Below are 14,736 nucleotides of genomic sequence, written 5' to 3' on the forward strand. Positions count from 1 at the left end.
TCTTTCTTTTGTAAATTGCCTGGTCTCGGGTATGTCTTTATCAGCAGAGGGAAAACGGACTAATAACAGTAAATTGGTACCAGTAAAGTTGGACGTTGCTGAAAAGATACCTGAAAATGTGGAAGTGACTTTGGAACTGGGTAACAGACAGAGGTTGGAACAGTTTGGAGGGCTCAGAAGAAGACAGGAAAATGTGGGTAAGTTTGGAACCTCATAGAGATTTGTTGAAGGGCTTTGACAAAAATGCTGATAGTCATATGAACAATAAAGTCCAGGCTGAGGTAGTCTCAGATGGAGATGAAGAACTTCTTGGAAGCAAAGGTGACTCTTGTTATATTTTAGCAAAGAGACTGGCAGCATTTTGCCCCTGCCCCAGAGATCTGCAGAATTCTGAACTTGAGAGAGATGATTTAGGGTATCTGGCAGGAGAAATTTCTAAGCAGAAAAGCATTCAAGAGGTGACTTGGGTACTGTTAAAAGCATTCCATTTTAAAAGAGAAACAGGAGTATAAAAGTTTGGAAAATTTGCAGCCTGATGATTCAGTAGAAAAGAAAAACCCATTTTTTGAGGAGAAGCTCAAGCTGGCTGCAGAAATTTACATAGGTAGCAAGGAGCCTAATGTAATCCCAAGACCATGGGGGAAATGTAATCAGGCCATGTCAGAGACCTTCACGGCAGTCCCTCCCATCCCTTGCAGGCCCAGGGTCCCCATGCTGTGTGCAACCTAGGGATTTGGTGCCCTGTGTCCCAGCTGCTCCAGCCTTGGCTGAGAGGGGCCAATGTACAGCTCAGGCTGTGGCTTCAGAGGGCGCAAGCCCCAAGCCCTGGCAGCTTCCACATGGTGGTGAGCCTGTGTGTGCAGAGAAGTCAAGAATTGAGGTTTGGGAACCTCTGCCTAGATTTCAGAAGATGTATGGAAACGCCTGGATGCCCAGGCAAAAGTTTGCTCCAGGGATGGGGCCCTCATGGAGAACCTCTGCTAGGGCAGTGAGGAAGGGAAATATGGGGTTGGAGCCCCTACACAGAGTCCCTACTGGGGCACCGCCTAGTGGAGCTGTGAGAAGAGAACCGCCATCCTGGGCCGGGCGTGGTGGCTCAAGCCTGTAATCCCAGCACTTTGGGAGGCCGAGGCGGGCGGATCACGAGGTCAGGAGATCGAGACCATCCTGGCTAACATGGTGAAACCCCGTCTCTACTAAAAAAAAAAAATACAAAAAACTAGCCAGGCGAGGTGGCGGGTGCCTATAGTCCCAGCTACTCGGGAGGCTGAGGCAGGAGAATGGCGTAAACCCAGGAGGCGGAGCTTGCAGTGAGCTGAGATCCAGCCACTGCACTCCAGCCCGGGCGACAGAGGGAGACTCCGTCTCAAAAAAAAAAAAAAAAAAAAAAAGAGAACCGCCATCCTCCAGACCCCAGAATGGTAGATCCACTGACAGCTTGCACCATGCACCTGGAAAAGCCACAGACACTCAATGCCAGCCTGTGAAAGCAGCTGGGAGGGAGGCTGCTCCCTGCAAAGTCAGAGGGGCAGAGCTGCCTAAGACCATGGGAACCCACCTCTTGCATCAGTGTGACCTGGACGTGAGACCTGGAGTCAAAGGAGATCATTTTGGAGCTTTAAAGTTTGATTGCCCCACTGGATTTCAGACTTGCATGGGCTGTAACCCCTTTATTTTGGCCAATTTCTCCCATTTGGAACGGCTGTATTTACCCAATGCCAGTACTCCCCTTGTATCTAGGAAGTAACTAGTATGCTTTGATTTTACAGTCTCAAAGGCAGAAGGGACTTGCCTTGTCTCAGATGAGACTTTGGACTGTGGACTTTGGGGTTAATGCTGAAATAAGACTTTGGGGGACTGGTGAGAAGGCATGATTGGTTTTGAAATGTGAGAGCATGAGATTTGGAGGGGCCGGGAGTGGAATGATATGGTTTGGCTGTGTCCCCATTCAAATCTCAACTTGAATTGTATTTCCCAGGATTCCCACGTGTTGTGGGAGGGACCTAGGGGGCGGTAATTGAATCATGGGGGCCAGTCTTTCCCATGTTATTCTTGTGATAGTGAGTAAGTCTCACAAGATCTGATGGGTTTACCAGGGGCTTCCGCTTTTGCTTCTTCCTCATTCCCTCTTGCCGCCACCATGTAAGAAGTGCCTTTCACCCTCCACCATGATTGTGAGACCTTCCCAGCCACATGGAACTATAAGTCCAATTAAACCTCTTTCTTTTGTAAATTGCCCAGTCTCGGGTATGTCTTTATGAGCAGCATGAAAATGGACTAATCCACATACCTACTAGACAAATAATGGGACCTTCCATTACCCACCCTTTAGCTCAACTATTCAATACCTGGATCAGAGAAGGCAGCACTGGTGACGTAGTGACTCCAATTGCTGCATTGATAGTTTCCACAACTGCCAGCATCTGGCAGAAATACATCATGTCAGCCACAGTATGGAATGTGTCATAAAAGGACTCTATGGGCAAAAATATACATTAAGGGTGAATCAGTTGGTAAATTCCAACAGAACTATTTCTCAAACTAGCTCACTCCTTTCATGAAAATAACTGTAGGAAAGGAATAACAAACATCCAGTCAGATTCGAGTTTCTTACTTAACTAAGCAGGAAGGGTGCAGGCCACTGGGGTCAAGAACAGTCAGCTCTACCAGTTACCAGAAAGTTAACACGTACACCTTATATGCCTTTCTCTTTTTTTTTTTTTTTTTGAGATGGAGTCTCACTTTGTTGCCAGGCTGGAGTGTAGTGGTGCAATCTCAGCTCACTGCAACCTCCGCCTCCTGGGTTCAAGTGATTCTCCTGCCTTAGCTTCCTGAGTAGCTGGGACTACAGGCGCACACCACCACACCCAGCTAATTTTTGTACTTTTAGTAGAGACAGGGTTTTCACCATGTTGACCAGGATGGTCTCGATCTCTTGACCTCGTGATCCGCCCACCTCAACCTCCCAAAGTGCTGGGATTACAGGCATGAGCCACCACGCCCGGCCACCTTTCTCATTTTTTTAAGAGTCAAGGTCTTGCTCCATCACCCAGTCTATAGTACAGTGTCATGATCATGGCTTACTGCAGCTTCAACCTCCTGGGCTCAAGAGATCCTCCCATGTCGGCCTCTTAAAGTGCTGGGATTACAGGCATGAGCTATTATACCTGGTCCATACTTTCATTATCAGGTAGAAAAATCCTCTCCCATTACTCTTTCTTCTCCTAAATTTTATTACCTATTTATTCCTCAAATAAAGTTTCAGAATACTTTAGATCAAATTCTCAAAAATTTCCCATTGGCATTTACCAATGGAATGCCACTGGTCAAAGCCAGAATCCTGTTAAACACATAAATTAATTTAAGAAGAATTGGGCCAGGCACGGTGGCTTACGCCTGTAATACCAGCACTTTGGGAGGCTGAGGTGGACAGATCACAAAGTCAGGAGATTGAGACCATCCTGGCTAACATGGTGAAACCCTGTCTCCACTAAAATATAAAAAAAAAAAAAAATTAGCCAGGCGTGGTGGCAGGCGCCTCTAGTCCCAGCTACTCAGGAGGCTGAGGCAGGAGAATGGCATGAACCCAGGAGGCGGAGCTTGCAGTGAGCCAAGATCACGACACTGCACTCAAGCCTGGGCGACAGAGTGAGACTCCGTCTCAAAAAAAAAAAAAAAAAAAAAAAAAGAAGAACTAATATATTTATGATACTCTTTTTATTCTGTTTTAGACTAGTTCATTTTAGAACCTATTTAGGCTCCACAAGGGTGAGAACTCTTTTGGCCTTGCATAACTTTGGCACTGGAAGTATCACATCAATTTATTTAGTTGTTAGTGAACATACAAAAGGATTCTAGCCCAAGATGTGGCTCTGGCTAGCTATGGATGTGAACCATTTTTGACCATCTCTAGGCCTATATTTTTATTACCTGTTAAATGGAAAGAATACCAGTCAGCTTATTTCACAAGGTCATGGGAAATAAGAGCTATGAAAGCACAACAAAAAGTAGAGGGTGCTACACAAATGCAGCGGTTATTATTAACATCAAAGGCAGAGAGTGAATACTGGGCCAAACTACTGAGAAAGGGAAAATTAATCCAAAAATTTCTTACTTGCCTTTTCCCAAGATACAGAATCGCACAGTCAGGTTGACAAAGATCCAGGAGAATCCCAAGAACTGCACAAGATTATACATAAACAGGTATCCTTTCCGTAAGTTTGTAAGAGCTGTAAAGCAAAGCAAAGCAGTAAGCTATTAAAAGCAATAGTCCCAGCAGGAGAGAGGTGTGTGAGGCATATCTGGATGACTTCAACCCTTTTTCCTTCTTGAATGCTCCTAAGCTCCCACACAAATACCTGGTCCTGGTCCTCACCAGTCTGGGCTCCTACTCCCACAGAGAAACATACAAGGAACATTGCTCTCCAGCGTTTATTTTCAGCAGGACTTCCTGTCCCAGCCTTGAAGAATAGGTATACAGACATAACAAACCCAAGAAAAAAATATTACCCCTGGTGTGATATTATGATATATGTATATGTACATATAGGTTTTCATCCACAGTTTCTGGCTCATAACTCCCACAGCCCTTGTTATAGTTTTTTGTTATAATGTTGGGACACTTTAGGCCTCAGAAAACAGAATCTTCCTCTGTGACCTTCCCTGCCTTCCTTTCAGCTGCCCAAGGCACGACTCTAATCTGAATGTGGGTCCTAAGACCCTCATTCCAGAGAGGGTCTTGCTTCATACTCTGGAGGAAGGAACACTGCACAGAGAGGCTGAGAAGAATCTGGACAGACAGGCCTTGTGGGGTTTAGGTCAGACCCCTTTTGTCTAATCACATTTCAACACAGTTCAACATGCTTCAGTCATGCCTATCAGATGAAGTCTCCATAAAAGGCCCAAGGGGACAGGGTTTGGTCAGCTTCCAGACAGCTAAACACATGGAGGTTCCTGGAGGGTGGCACACCTGGGGAGGGCATGGAAGCTCCGCGCCACTTCCTCCATACTTCCTCCTAATCTCTTCATCTGTATCCTTCATAATATCCCTTACAATAAACCAACAAACTTGTTTCCCTGAGTTCTGTGGAGCCACGCTAGCAAATCAATCAAACCCCAGGAGCGGGTTGTGGGAACCGTAATTTACAGCCTATTGGTCACAAGTTCTGGAGGCCCAGACTCGGGACAGGCTGGGGGCAGGAGGGTGTCTTGGAGACTGAGCCCTTCATCTGTGGGAATCTGATGCTATCTCTAGGTAAATAGTGTCGGAATTGAATCAGAGGGCACTCAGCTGGTGTCTGCTGCAGAACTCATTGCTTGCTTGGTGTGTGGGGGGAAAAAACCCACACACTTGGACACAGAAGTCTTCTGTGTTGATTGTTGTTGAGTAAGATAATAGGAAAAAGCAGCTGAGTGTTGTAGTGTTGTATTTTTTCCATAACACCTGGCAAAAAAATGGCCATCTGAAGAGGCATTACAAAAAGGAAAAAGATTTCCTCAGCTCCTGCTCCAGTTATTTTTTATTTATTTATATATTTTTGAGATGGAGTCTTGCTCTGTCACCCAGGTTGGAGTGCAGTGGCACGATCTCGGCTCACTGCAACCTCCACCTCCCAGGTTCAAGCAATTCTCCTGCCTCAGCCTCCCGAGTAGCTGAGATTACAGGCACCCACCACCATGCCCGGCTAATTTTTGTATTTTAGCAGAGACAGGGTTTCATCATGTTGGCCAGGGTGGTCTTAAACTCCTGACCTCAGGTGATCTGCCCACCTTGGCCTCTCAAAGTGCTGGGATTACAGGCATGAGCCACCATGCCTGACCCTCCAGTCATCTTAATATAATCCATAGTTTTTTCTTTTCTGGAATTTCTTTAAGGTCACTGAGGTCAAACTAGCTCACAGAGATAGATACAGTAAATGAAAAAACCAATTCTGATATTTGGTTATATATTCATTCAACCAAGCATTAACTGAATACCTACAATGTGCAAGGTACTGTGAGAAGAACTACTGGGATACAAAGGTAGTTCAAGGCTGCCCTCAGAGCTTACAATCTAAAAACTGTAATACCAGGTGGGGAGTGACAAGTAATGTCTTGTGAAACTTTCAAGGTGAAAAAATGACATTAGGCTGGAGAAGTGGGCATCAAGCTAGTCTACATGGATAAAGCTGGTATCTGATCTGGGCTTTCTTTTTTTTTTTCTTTTTTCTTTTTTTTAACACAGCGTCTCACTCTGTTGCCCAGGTTAGAATGCAGTGGTGGGACCATAGCTCTCTGCAGCCCTGACCTCCTGGGGTCAACCCATCCTCCCACCTCACCTCCCAAGTAGTTAGGTCTACAGGTCTGTGCCACCACACCCTGCTAATTTTATATTCTATCGTATTTTGTAGAAACACAGTCTTGCTACGTTGCCCAGGCTGATCTCGAACTCCTGGACTAAAAGATCCTCCCACCTCAGTCTCCCAAAGTGCTGGGATTACAGGCATGAGCCACCATACTTGGCCTGATCTGAGCTTTGAAAGATGGGTAGACCGAGGACATAACCAAAGGAGGACAATTTCAAACCAACATGCAGGAAAATAAAGGACATTAAGTTTGTCTGCAGCCTAAGATTCATGAAGATACAGCCAATTACAGAGTAAAGGAAGAAACAAGGAGCTTTAACAGAGTCATGGTTGAGTCAAAGGAGTAGGGTAAAGAAAAGGACAGTTCTTAAGAGAAGATCTGTGGTGTTCAGATTTTGCTGCTATATATTTATTCCTAGGATACAGATATTCTGCAAAGACATCTGGTTGGTCCTCAAATAATCACATTTAATAATGTGGTCAATCAAAAGCAGCCTAAGCCAGGCACATGCCTGTGATCCCAGCTACTCGGGAGGCTGAGGTAGAACGATCACTTGAGCCCAGGATCTCAAGATCAGCCTGGACAGCATAGTAAGACCCCATCTCAAAAAAAAAACCAAACACAGCCTTATCCTAAGACTCCAAAAAATGTCAGACTTCCAGCAACATTTAGCTAATTAAAAGTTTCTTCTTCAAAACTACAAAAATCTATTACACTTCCGCACCATAAAGAACTTTCTTGTTCAGAAAACTTTATGAATTTAGATAAAACAGTTAAAGCTTTACCTAACACCCAAAAAAATCCATATATTAGAATTTTTATCTATTTTTGAAGTTTATCCCTTTAAAACACCAAAAAATTAATTGAAATCTCAAAGTGGCTTTTTTATGTTGTTATTCTTTGCCTTCACTAATCCTCTCCCCTCCTCAGCTTTCCTAAAAGAATATTCCCCTAAGGTAGTGGCTATTCAAATCTTTTTTTTTTTTTTTTTGAGACGGAGTCTCGCTCTGTCACCCAGGCTGGAGTGCTGTGGCCGGATCTCAGCTCACTGCAAGCTCCGCCTCCCGGGTTCACGCCATTCTCCTGCCTCAGCCTCCCGAGTAGCTGGGACTACAGGCGCCGCCACCTCGCCCGGCTAGTTTTTTGTATTTTTTAGTAGAGACGGGGTTTCACCGTGTTAGCCAGGATGGTCTCGATCTCCTGACCTCGTGATCCGCCCGTCTCGGCCTCCCAAAGTGCTGGGATTACAGGCTTGAGCCACCGCGCCCGGCCTCAAATCTTTTTTAAAATTCCTTCTCAAAAGAAACCTTATTCAGAATGCCAACACATAAAAGAGAGTTGCTCTGACTGAGGTAGACCTGTTCGTGTGATCTACTCCTCCCAAGCATCTCTGGGAACCCCCTGGGGTACCATGGAACACAGTTTGAAAAGTACTGCTCCAAAACTTTCCCCTCCCTTATTTATGGCATGCTAGATAAGTACCACTAAAATCTGAAAAATTTCAACTTAGAACAAATAAGAAGCACTTATTTCATTCTGCTTTTCAGAGGTAGTTTTACCTAGACCTGAAGTTCTCCCAATAAGACTGTAAGCCCTGTTGAGTACCAGCGCTACGATGGATCCCTCTGGCTCTCAGTCAAGGGCCCAGCACAATGCTTGCCACACAGCATGACTTTAACAGATAGCTGCTGAATTTAATCTAACTACATCACCCAGAAGATAATACACTTACAGAGCTTCCTGCTTAAAGTGGTTAGACGGAAACAGAAATTGATTTGTTAAAGGTTAATGAATAGCAGGACTATACAGAATACTCTCCATCTTTCAGGCTGACAACCACACTTACGTATCATACAGCCTTTGAGAGTTCAGCTGGGAGAAAAACACCAGGCTGAAGGAGTGCAGCCTTGGACCCATGCAATCATTTCCCCAAGTCTGCAGGATTTGGTTGCCATCTGCCATGAGGCCAGTCCAGGAGTTCTTTTATTCTGTTATACTAGCCTTGGTGTACTCACGAAATAACACCCAAAACACAAAGGAAATATTAAAGGTAAGGATTCTGACGTGGGTGGTGCAGACCTTAAGCACTAGACCTAAAGGGTTTTTCATAAACTCACCCACACAGCTCACCGGGATGAAATCATTAGCTCTCTGGCCACATCACAATTATCCATACTTCCAACACTAGCACAAGTTAACTGGTAACTACCATGGCAGCAGCGCAACTTACTTTCAGGAGAGCCTTCGCTTTCCAGTCGGAGTTTATTTAGGCGCTCTTCTTCCTAGAATTTAGACAAAAGTTTTCCAAGAACACAAGTTAGAATTCCCAGATGCTTGCAAAAGTCCATATGCTGGCTGAGTAATCTGACTTCCTCAAAGCCACCTCCTCCGGTTGGGGTGAGTGCCATCATCGGGAAAAATATTCTAGGTCATAGGGCCAAACGCCTGACTCCTCCTTACTAAGCAGCATTAGCATCACACGATGCCCATCCATTGTTCACAAAATTAACCCAATCATCTGGCTTCCAAACTGACAAGTGACCTTGGAATCTTAAAGCTGGAAAGGACATCGAGAAGATCTGTCGCAGTCAGAGAAATAAAACAGAAGTTTAAGGCAGGAAGTAGACTGCTATTTTATTTTTCAAGATTTCTAGATTTTTAGTATAATTTTTCCAGAAGCTAAGATCATGTTTCCAACATCAGTATGAACTCACGTTTAGCTTAATAGAGATACAGATAGATCCATACAGAAATATTTACGGGTGTATGTGTATGCATGGGTTAGTATCCAAACATGTATTTTCTTGTTCTGCCAGTGAAGACAACCTAAAAGCAATGGCAACCTGGTAGCAATGAGCATACCTGGCACGCAGATTTTGCTTTCCAATACTATTCTACAGTAAGAACAGAGCTCCTTGAAGAAATGGCTGTTCCAGGGCTGAAGCAGGAAACGTACATACAAGATAAGCCTGGAGCAGCTTATAGTGCCAGAAAGTAAGGAAGTGCTCAAAAAAAAAAACAAAAAAAAAACAAAAAAAAAAACAGTCCCATAATGATGGCACTTTCTCAAAAAGATACAAAAGCCAAATGAAAGATGGGCAGGATGAGGACATAACTAAAGGCCAGTTAGTGCCAAAGTTGGAAGATTCTGAGCAACGAAATAAATAATATTAGTTTATAACTCAGAGTATAAAATAAATACCACGTACCCACATGATATAAATAAATGATTGAATAAATAAATGGGAGACAACAGACATGCATAATTATTCTCCTATGCAGAAAAATTCCAAATAATTATGTAGATACTCCATCTAAAGGACAGGAAGCATAACTCCCTGCTCCTTAAATGTAGGCTACACATAGTGACTTCCTTCCAAGGAGTGGCAAGAGGAAAATAACCTTATAGTGGAGAAACCTGATAAGCGTCACCTCAAGCCAGCTGACCCATGGTTAATATCAACAGTGATGTGTCATGTTGATAGTATGTACTCTTTTTTTTTTTTTGAGACAGAGTCTCACTCTGTTGCCCAGGCTGGAGTACAGTGGCGCAATCTCGGCTCACTGCAAGCTCTGCCTCCCGAGTTCACGCCATTCTCCTGCCTCAGCCTCCTGAGCAGCTAGGACTACAGGCGTGCGTCACCATGCTCGGCTAATTTTTTGTATTTTTACTAGAGACAGGGTTTCACTGTGCTAGCCAGGATGGTCTCGATCTCCTGACCTTGTGATCCGCCTGCCTCGGCCTCCCAAAGTGCTGGGATCACAGGCGTGAGCCACCACGCCCAGCCGTATGTACTTTTGATATGATGTGATAAGAACTGCACTTTACCTCTGTGGTCTTCTCAATATCTGTCACCTTAGTCTAGTTGTAAGAGAAACATCAGACAGATTTCAACTGAGGGACAGTCTACAAAATACATAGTGAATACTTCTTGAAAATCACGTCACCAGGTCTTTAAATGAATTTGTAACTTTGTCGCTATTCTTTCAGACCCTGAGAGGTATCTGCAGTGGCCTGAATGACGTGGGTTCCCCATGATTTGTCCTCAATGACTAGATCCTAGGATCCTTACTAACCTTAGCTCTGAGCTCCATTTCCGCATCCGATTCATCCAGCCAACGATCAAAGTCAGGGGCCAAAAACAGTGGTCGCTTTTCCTGCTTCGTGAGTCTCTCCCACCACTGACTCACTTTCTTCTGTACCGTAATGTTTACCTGCCTCTGGGTCAGTTTGTAAACAGGCTAGGAGAGAAAGTGAAAATGTAAGAATGCCCTCTTCTGTTCCCTAAAGCAGCACCATGCCAGGGGCGCTGTACAGAGAAACTGCAGGATATGTTTATTCTTCTTTCTGTGGTACTGCAAGTCCTGATGCAAAGGGAACATCTAGACCAGGGGTCTCCAACTCCTGGGCCACAGACCAATACTGGTTGGGAATGGGGCCACACAGGAGGAGCTGAGCCGTGGGCAAGTGAGCGAAACTTCATCTATATTTACACTCGCTCCCCATCACTTGCATTACCTCCTGAGGCCTGCCTCCTGTCAGATCAGCATTGGCATAAAATTCACATAGGAGCACAAACTCTATTGTGAATTGTGCATGCAAGGAATCTAGGTTGCTCACTCTTTATGAGACTCTAACACCTGATCATCTGTCACTGTCTCCCATCACCCCCAGATGGGACCGTCTAGTTGCAGGAAAACAAGCTCAGGGCTCTCACTGATTCTAAATTATGATGAGTTGTATAATTATTTCATTATATATTACAATGCAATAACAACAGAAATCAAGTGCACAATAAAGGTAATGCATTTGAATCACCCTGAAACCATCCCCACCCCACCATCTGTGAAAAAAGTGTCTTCCACAAAACTGGACCCTGGTGCCAAAAAGGTTGATCTAGACCAAGGGCTGGCATGGAGAACTGGTAAGAACATAATGTCCTTCTCTGATTCCCCCAGTGAATGACACAGGAGGATATCAGGATAAGAAAGGCAAATAGTTCCTGGTTAGGCTGGAGGAAACTAGCATGAACCTCCTGCCACAGCCACATCATGGAAGGTACTACGTCCAATCACCCTCTCAAGGGTACTGCATCCAATCACCCTCAGCTTATACATTTTCCTCCCATGAAAATGACTGTCCCTGGCTCAGCAGACTCTTGTTTTAGAAACACCTGCATCAAGGTCAGAACTGTATTGGATCAGTTACAGACTTTTTCACAGGGGTCAATCTGGGGAGTCTTCCCAACTAAACTCAAATTCTTATAGGCCATTCCAGCTCATTGTTGGTCTACATGGCCTCTCCCTTGTCTCCAAAGGAAGCCCCATGACAGGTTCTCTGCCCACTATACCACTGGTTATTATTAATGCTTTCTCAAAACAACTGAGCACCTGTGCAGGGAAATCAAGAAGTTCAAGTCCCCAGAGCTAAGTGTAATTCCAGAAACCTAAATACCCCATCTATTGGATTCTCTCCCTGCTTGTGAGAGAAGCTTCCTCAGGCTCTAAGGGAAGAGAAGCTTCGATGATATCTGTAGCATTCTTTCTGAAGACCAGCTGCCTTTGCCCTTTTTGATTTCTATTTTTCTCAACCCCACCTATGGCAAAGTCACATGAAAGTAACCCTTGGTGGGGGCTTCAACTACCCTATGTAACTCTGTTCTCAACAGGTGCCATACTCCTCTGCCATCACTAAAACCTGAATATCAGAGCTAGAAGGAACCCTGGAGATCACTTAGTCCAGAATTTCATTTAACATATGAGAAAACTGGAACTCAAAGAAGTGAAGAGACTTGTTCAAGATCACACCACTAATAAATGGCAGGGCCCATTCAACTCGGGGTCTCTGACTTTCCCATTCCTCTGCAGCTAAAACCTGGGCTCTGTTCCAAATAAGAGAACTCTATTATTCCCCTTTGGTTTTATATTCTTCTCTCCACAAACCCTGCTCCCCATTTCACTAAACTACTGGTATTCATTTCCTAAAATGGGAAGGGAAGTGAGAAAGGAAAGAACATACCTCTGGCTTCACAAGGTCTAAGAACTCCAGGTGAAATTCATAGACATTGTCTCCTTTGGCACCATGTCCTTGAGCTATAAAGAAAGAAATATGGGTTATTGCAAATTTGAGCAGAGTGAGGCCATCCAAAAGCCAGCTTGGTGCAGTTCTTTCCTAAGTATGTGAACATTTTTTTTCTTTTTTTTTTTTTTTGAGACAGTCTCACTCTGTCACCCAGGCTGGAGTGCAGTGGCACAATCTCAGCTCACTGCAAGCTCTGCCTCCCAGGTTCATGCCATTCTCCTTCCTCAGCCTCCCAAGTAGCTGGGACTACAGGCGCCCACCACCACGTCCAGCTAATTTTTTGTGTTTTTAGTAGACAGGGTTTCACCATGTTAGCCAGGATGGTCTCAATCTCCTGACCTCAAGTGATCCGCCCGCCTCAGCCTCCCAAAGTGCTGGGATTACAGGCATGTGCCACCATGCCCAGCAAGAATATTACACTTGATCATAGCCAAAAGGCTGAGAAGCAATGTAGTCCAAAAATCTTAATGGGTCCTGTTAAAATGTGTGGGGGCTTGTGAGCAGAGCTCTTCAACAGCTAGACAGGTCAAATCTTTGATGTAAGTTTATCTCCATATGTCCTCTGATGTCAGTTTCGGAGTATTTACCCAATTTTCCACTGTGACCCTGATGATACCCGGTACAAATAACAGGCAGGAAAAAGAATAGATAAAGCAATGCCAAAGGGGCCACACAGATATAAATTTAACTTTCACAATTACTTTGGCTGTAAATCTAGAGCAGACAAAAATTGGTGGGTGTATCATCTTGACCGTGGTTAAGGAAAGTTGCAGGGCACATGGAAATGCTGGATTGTCTTGGACAGCTCTGAATCTAAAACCTCCCAAGCAGGGAGAGAGATGGAGAAGCTGACTCCTCCTTTAGTACATCCCAAATGGAACAAGGTAAAAGAAATACAAGCTTTTGTAGCTTGTGAAGGACAGGTGGAACTAGGAGGGAAGTACCTGACTTGGCCAATGCCTCATCCCTATGCCTTGACATGGCTTCTTTCTCCAATTCAAGCTGGCACCATGCCTAGGTGCCAGTGACTGCTGGACCCAGCAGCTGCTGCTGGACCTCCCTTCCACTCTCCTCTCTGATTCATTTACCATTTGGTTCCCTTCTGGGACTCTCATCCCTTATCTGACCATATGTAGACTAATAACCTGCCTAATATTCGCCATAGGTAGCAATTATTCTCTATGACCATAAATTCCTTAAGGTAGCACAGTATATAAGGTCTAAGTGGCAAGATATGCTTTTATCACTTTAAATTTCATGTAAATGTATATAATTTCCAAAAAACCTGAGCTGAGTGGTAACTACTCTCATCCTGAAAAGCAGATACAAAAGCCAGGCTGTACTTTCATGCAAGTATATTACGGTAGATGGAATTTCACATAAAGCAGAAACTCTTCATGCTCCAATAATCCCAGGAACTGGAACAGAGAGAATCCTACCCCACTGGGTGACAGTGAATGCAGATCCCACCCTCTCCAGTACAGCAGTAAATCTGCTGATGGACTGAGGAGAAGGCAGACGGAGGCAGATTCATAGAATCAGAGACTGTCAGAGTTGAAAAGGCCTGAGACATCATCTAGAAAGTAGTGTTTCTCAAACTGGTCTGCAAATCTAGTATCAGGGAGCCACAAAGTCTCATCAAGAAAATTTCTTAGGAATGGTGTAATAAATAATTATTATTTTTAAAAATGTTTAAAAATATTTTTTAAAAAAACAGAACAAACAAACAACAACAAAAAAAAAAACAGGCACAGTGACTCACGCCTGTAATCCCAGCACTTTGAGAGGCCAAGGCGAGTAGATCACTTGAGGTCAGGAGTTCAAGACCAGCCTGGACAACATGGTGAAACCCTGTCTCTACTGAAAATACAAAAATTAGCTGGGCGTGGTGGCGGATGCCTGTAATCCTAGCTACTCAGGAGGCTGAGGCACAAGAATCACTTGAACCCAGGAGACAGAGGTTGCAGTGAGCCGAGATTGTGCCACTGTACTCCAGCCTGGGTGATAGAGCAAGACTCAATCTCAAAATAAATAAATAACATTTCTATTTTTTGTTTTCATAATAATCTTTTTTTTAAAAAAAAGCAGCATATTCTGGATCATCTAGATGGCCACTTCATAATTAAGTACTGCCATGCAATCAGTAGCTGTATATGTGTCTATGTTCACAGCTGCAGTGAAGCCAAATATCACTTAAAGTGACCATATTTAATTCTTCACGTGTTTCTCAATCTCAGGTCCATGAGCCCTTGAGAGTCCTGTGGAAACATTCTTAGGTGTCCACGGGTCCTCGAGTTTGAGAAACACAG

The 14,736-nt window shown here is 44.2% G+C and overlaps 1 protein-coding gene across 1 annotated transcript in view; it reads right to left on the reverse strand.

Annotated features, from left to right (window-relative positions):
• Positions 1-14,736, reverse strand: part of HACD3 (3-hydroxyacyl-CoA dehydratase 3) — a 51,154-nt gene that overhangs the window by 13,214 nt on the left and 23,204 nt on the right. Inside the window, exons 3-7 of the mRNA XM_010355510.2 lie at positions 12,365-12,438; positions 10,423-10,587; positions 8,576-8,627; positions 4,119-4,229; positions 2,349-2,476 (exon numbers count right to left, since the gene is read on the reverse strand). Coding sequence (XP_010353812.1) covers positions 2,349-2,476; positions 4,119-4,229; positions 8,576-8,627; positions 10,423-10,587; positions 12,365-12,438 — 530 coding nt within the window. The remainder of the gene's footprint in view (positions 1-2,348; positions 2,477-4,118; positions 4,230-8,575; positions 8,628-10,422; positions 10,588-12,364; positions 12,439-14,736) is intronic.

Source organism: Rhinopithecus roxellana, chromosome 5 (assembly GCF_007565055.1).
Source record: "Rhinopithecus roxellana isolate Shanxi Qingling chromosome 5, ASM756505v1, whole genome shotgun sequence".
NCBI lineage: Eukaryota > Metazoa > Chordata > Mammalia > Primates > Cercopithecidae > Rhinopithecus > Rhinopithecus roxellana.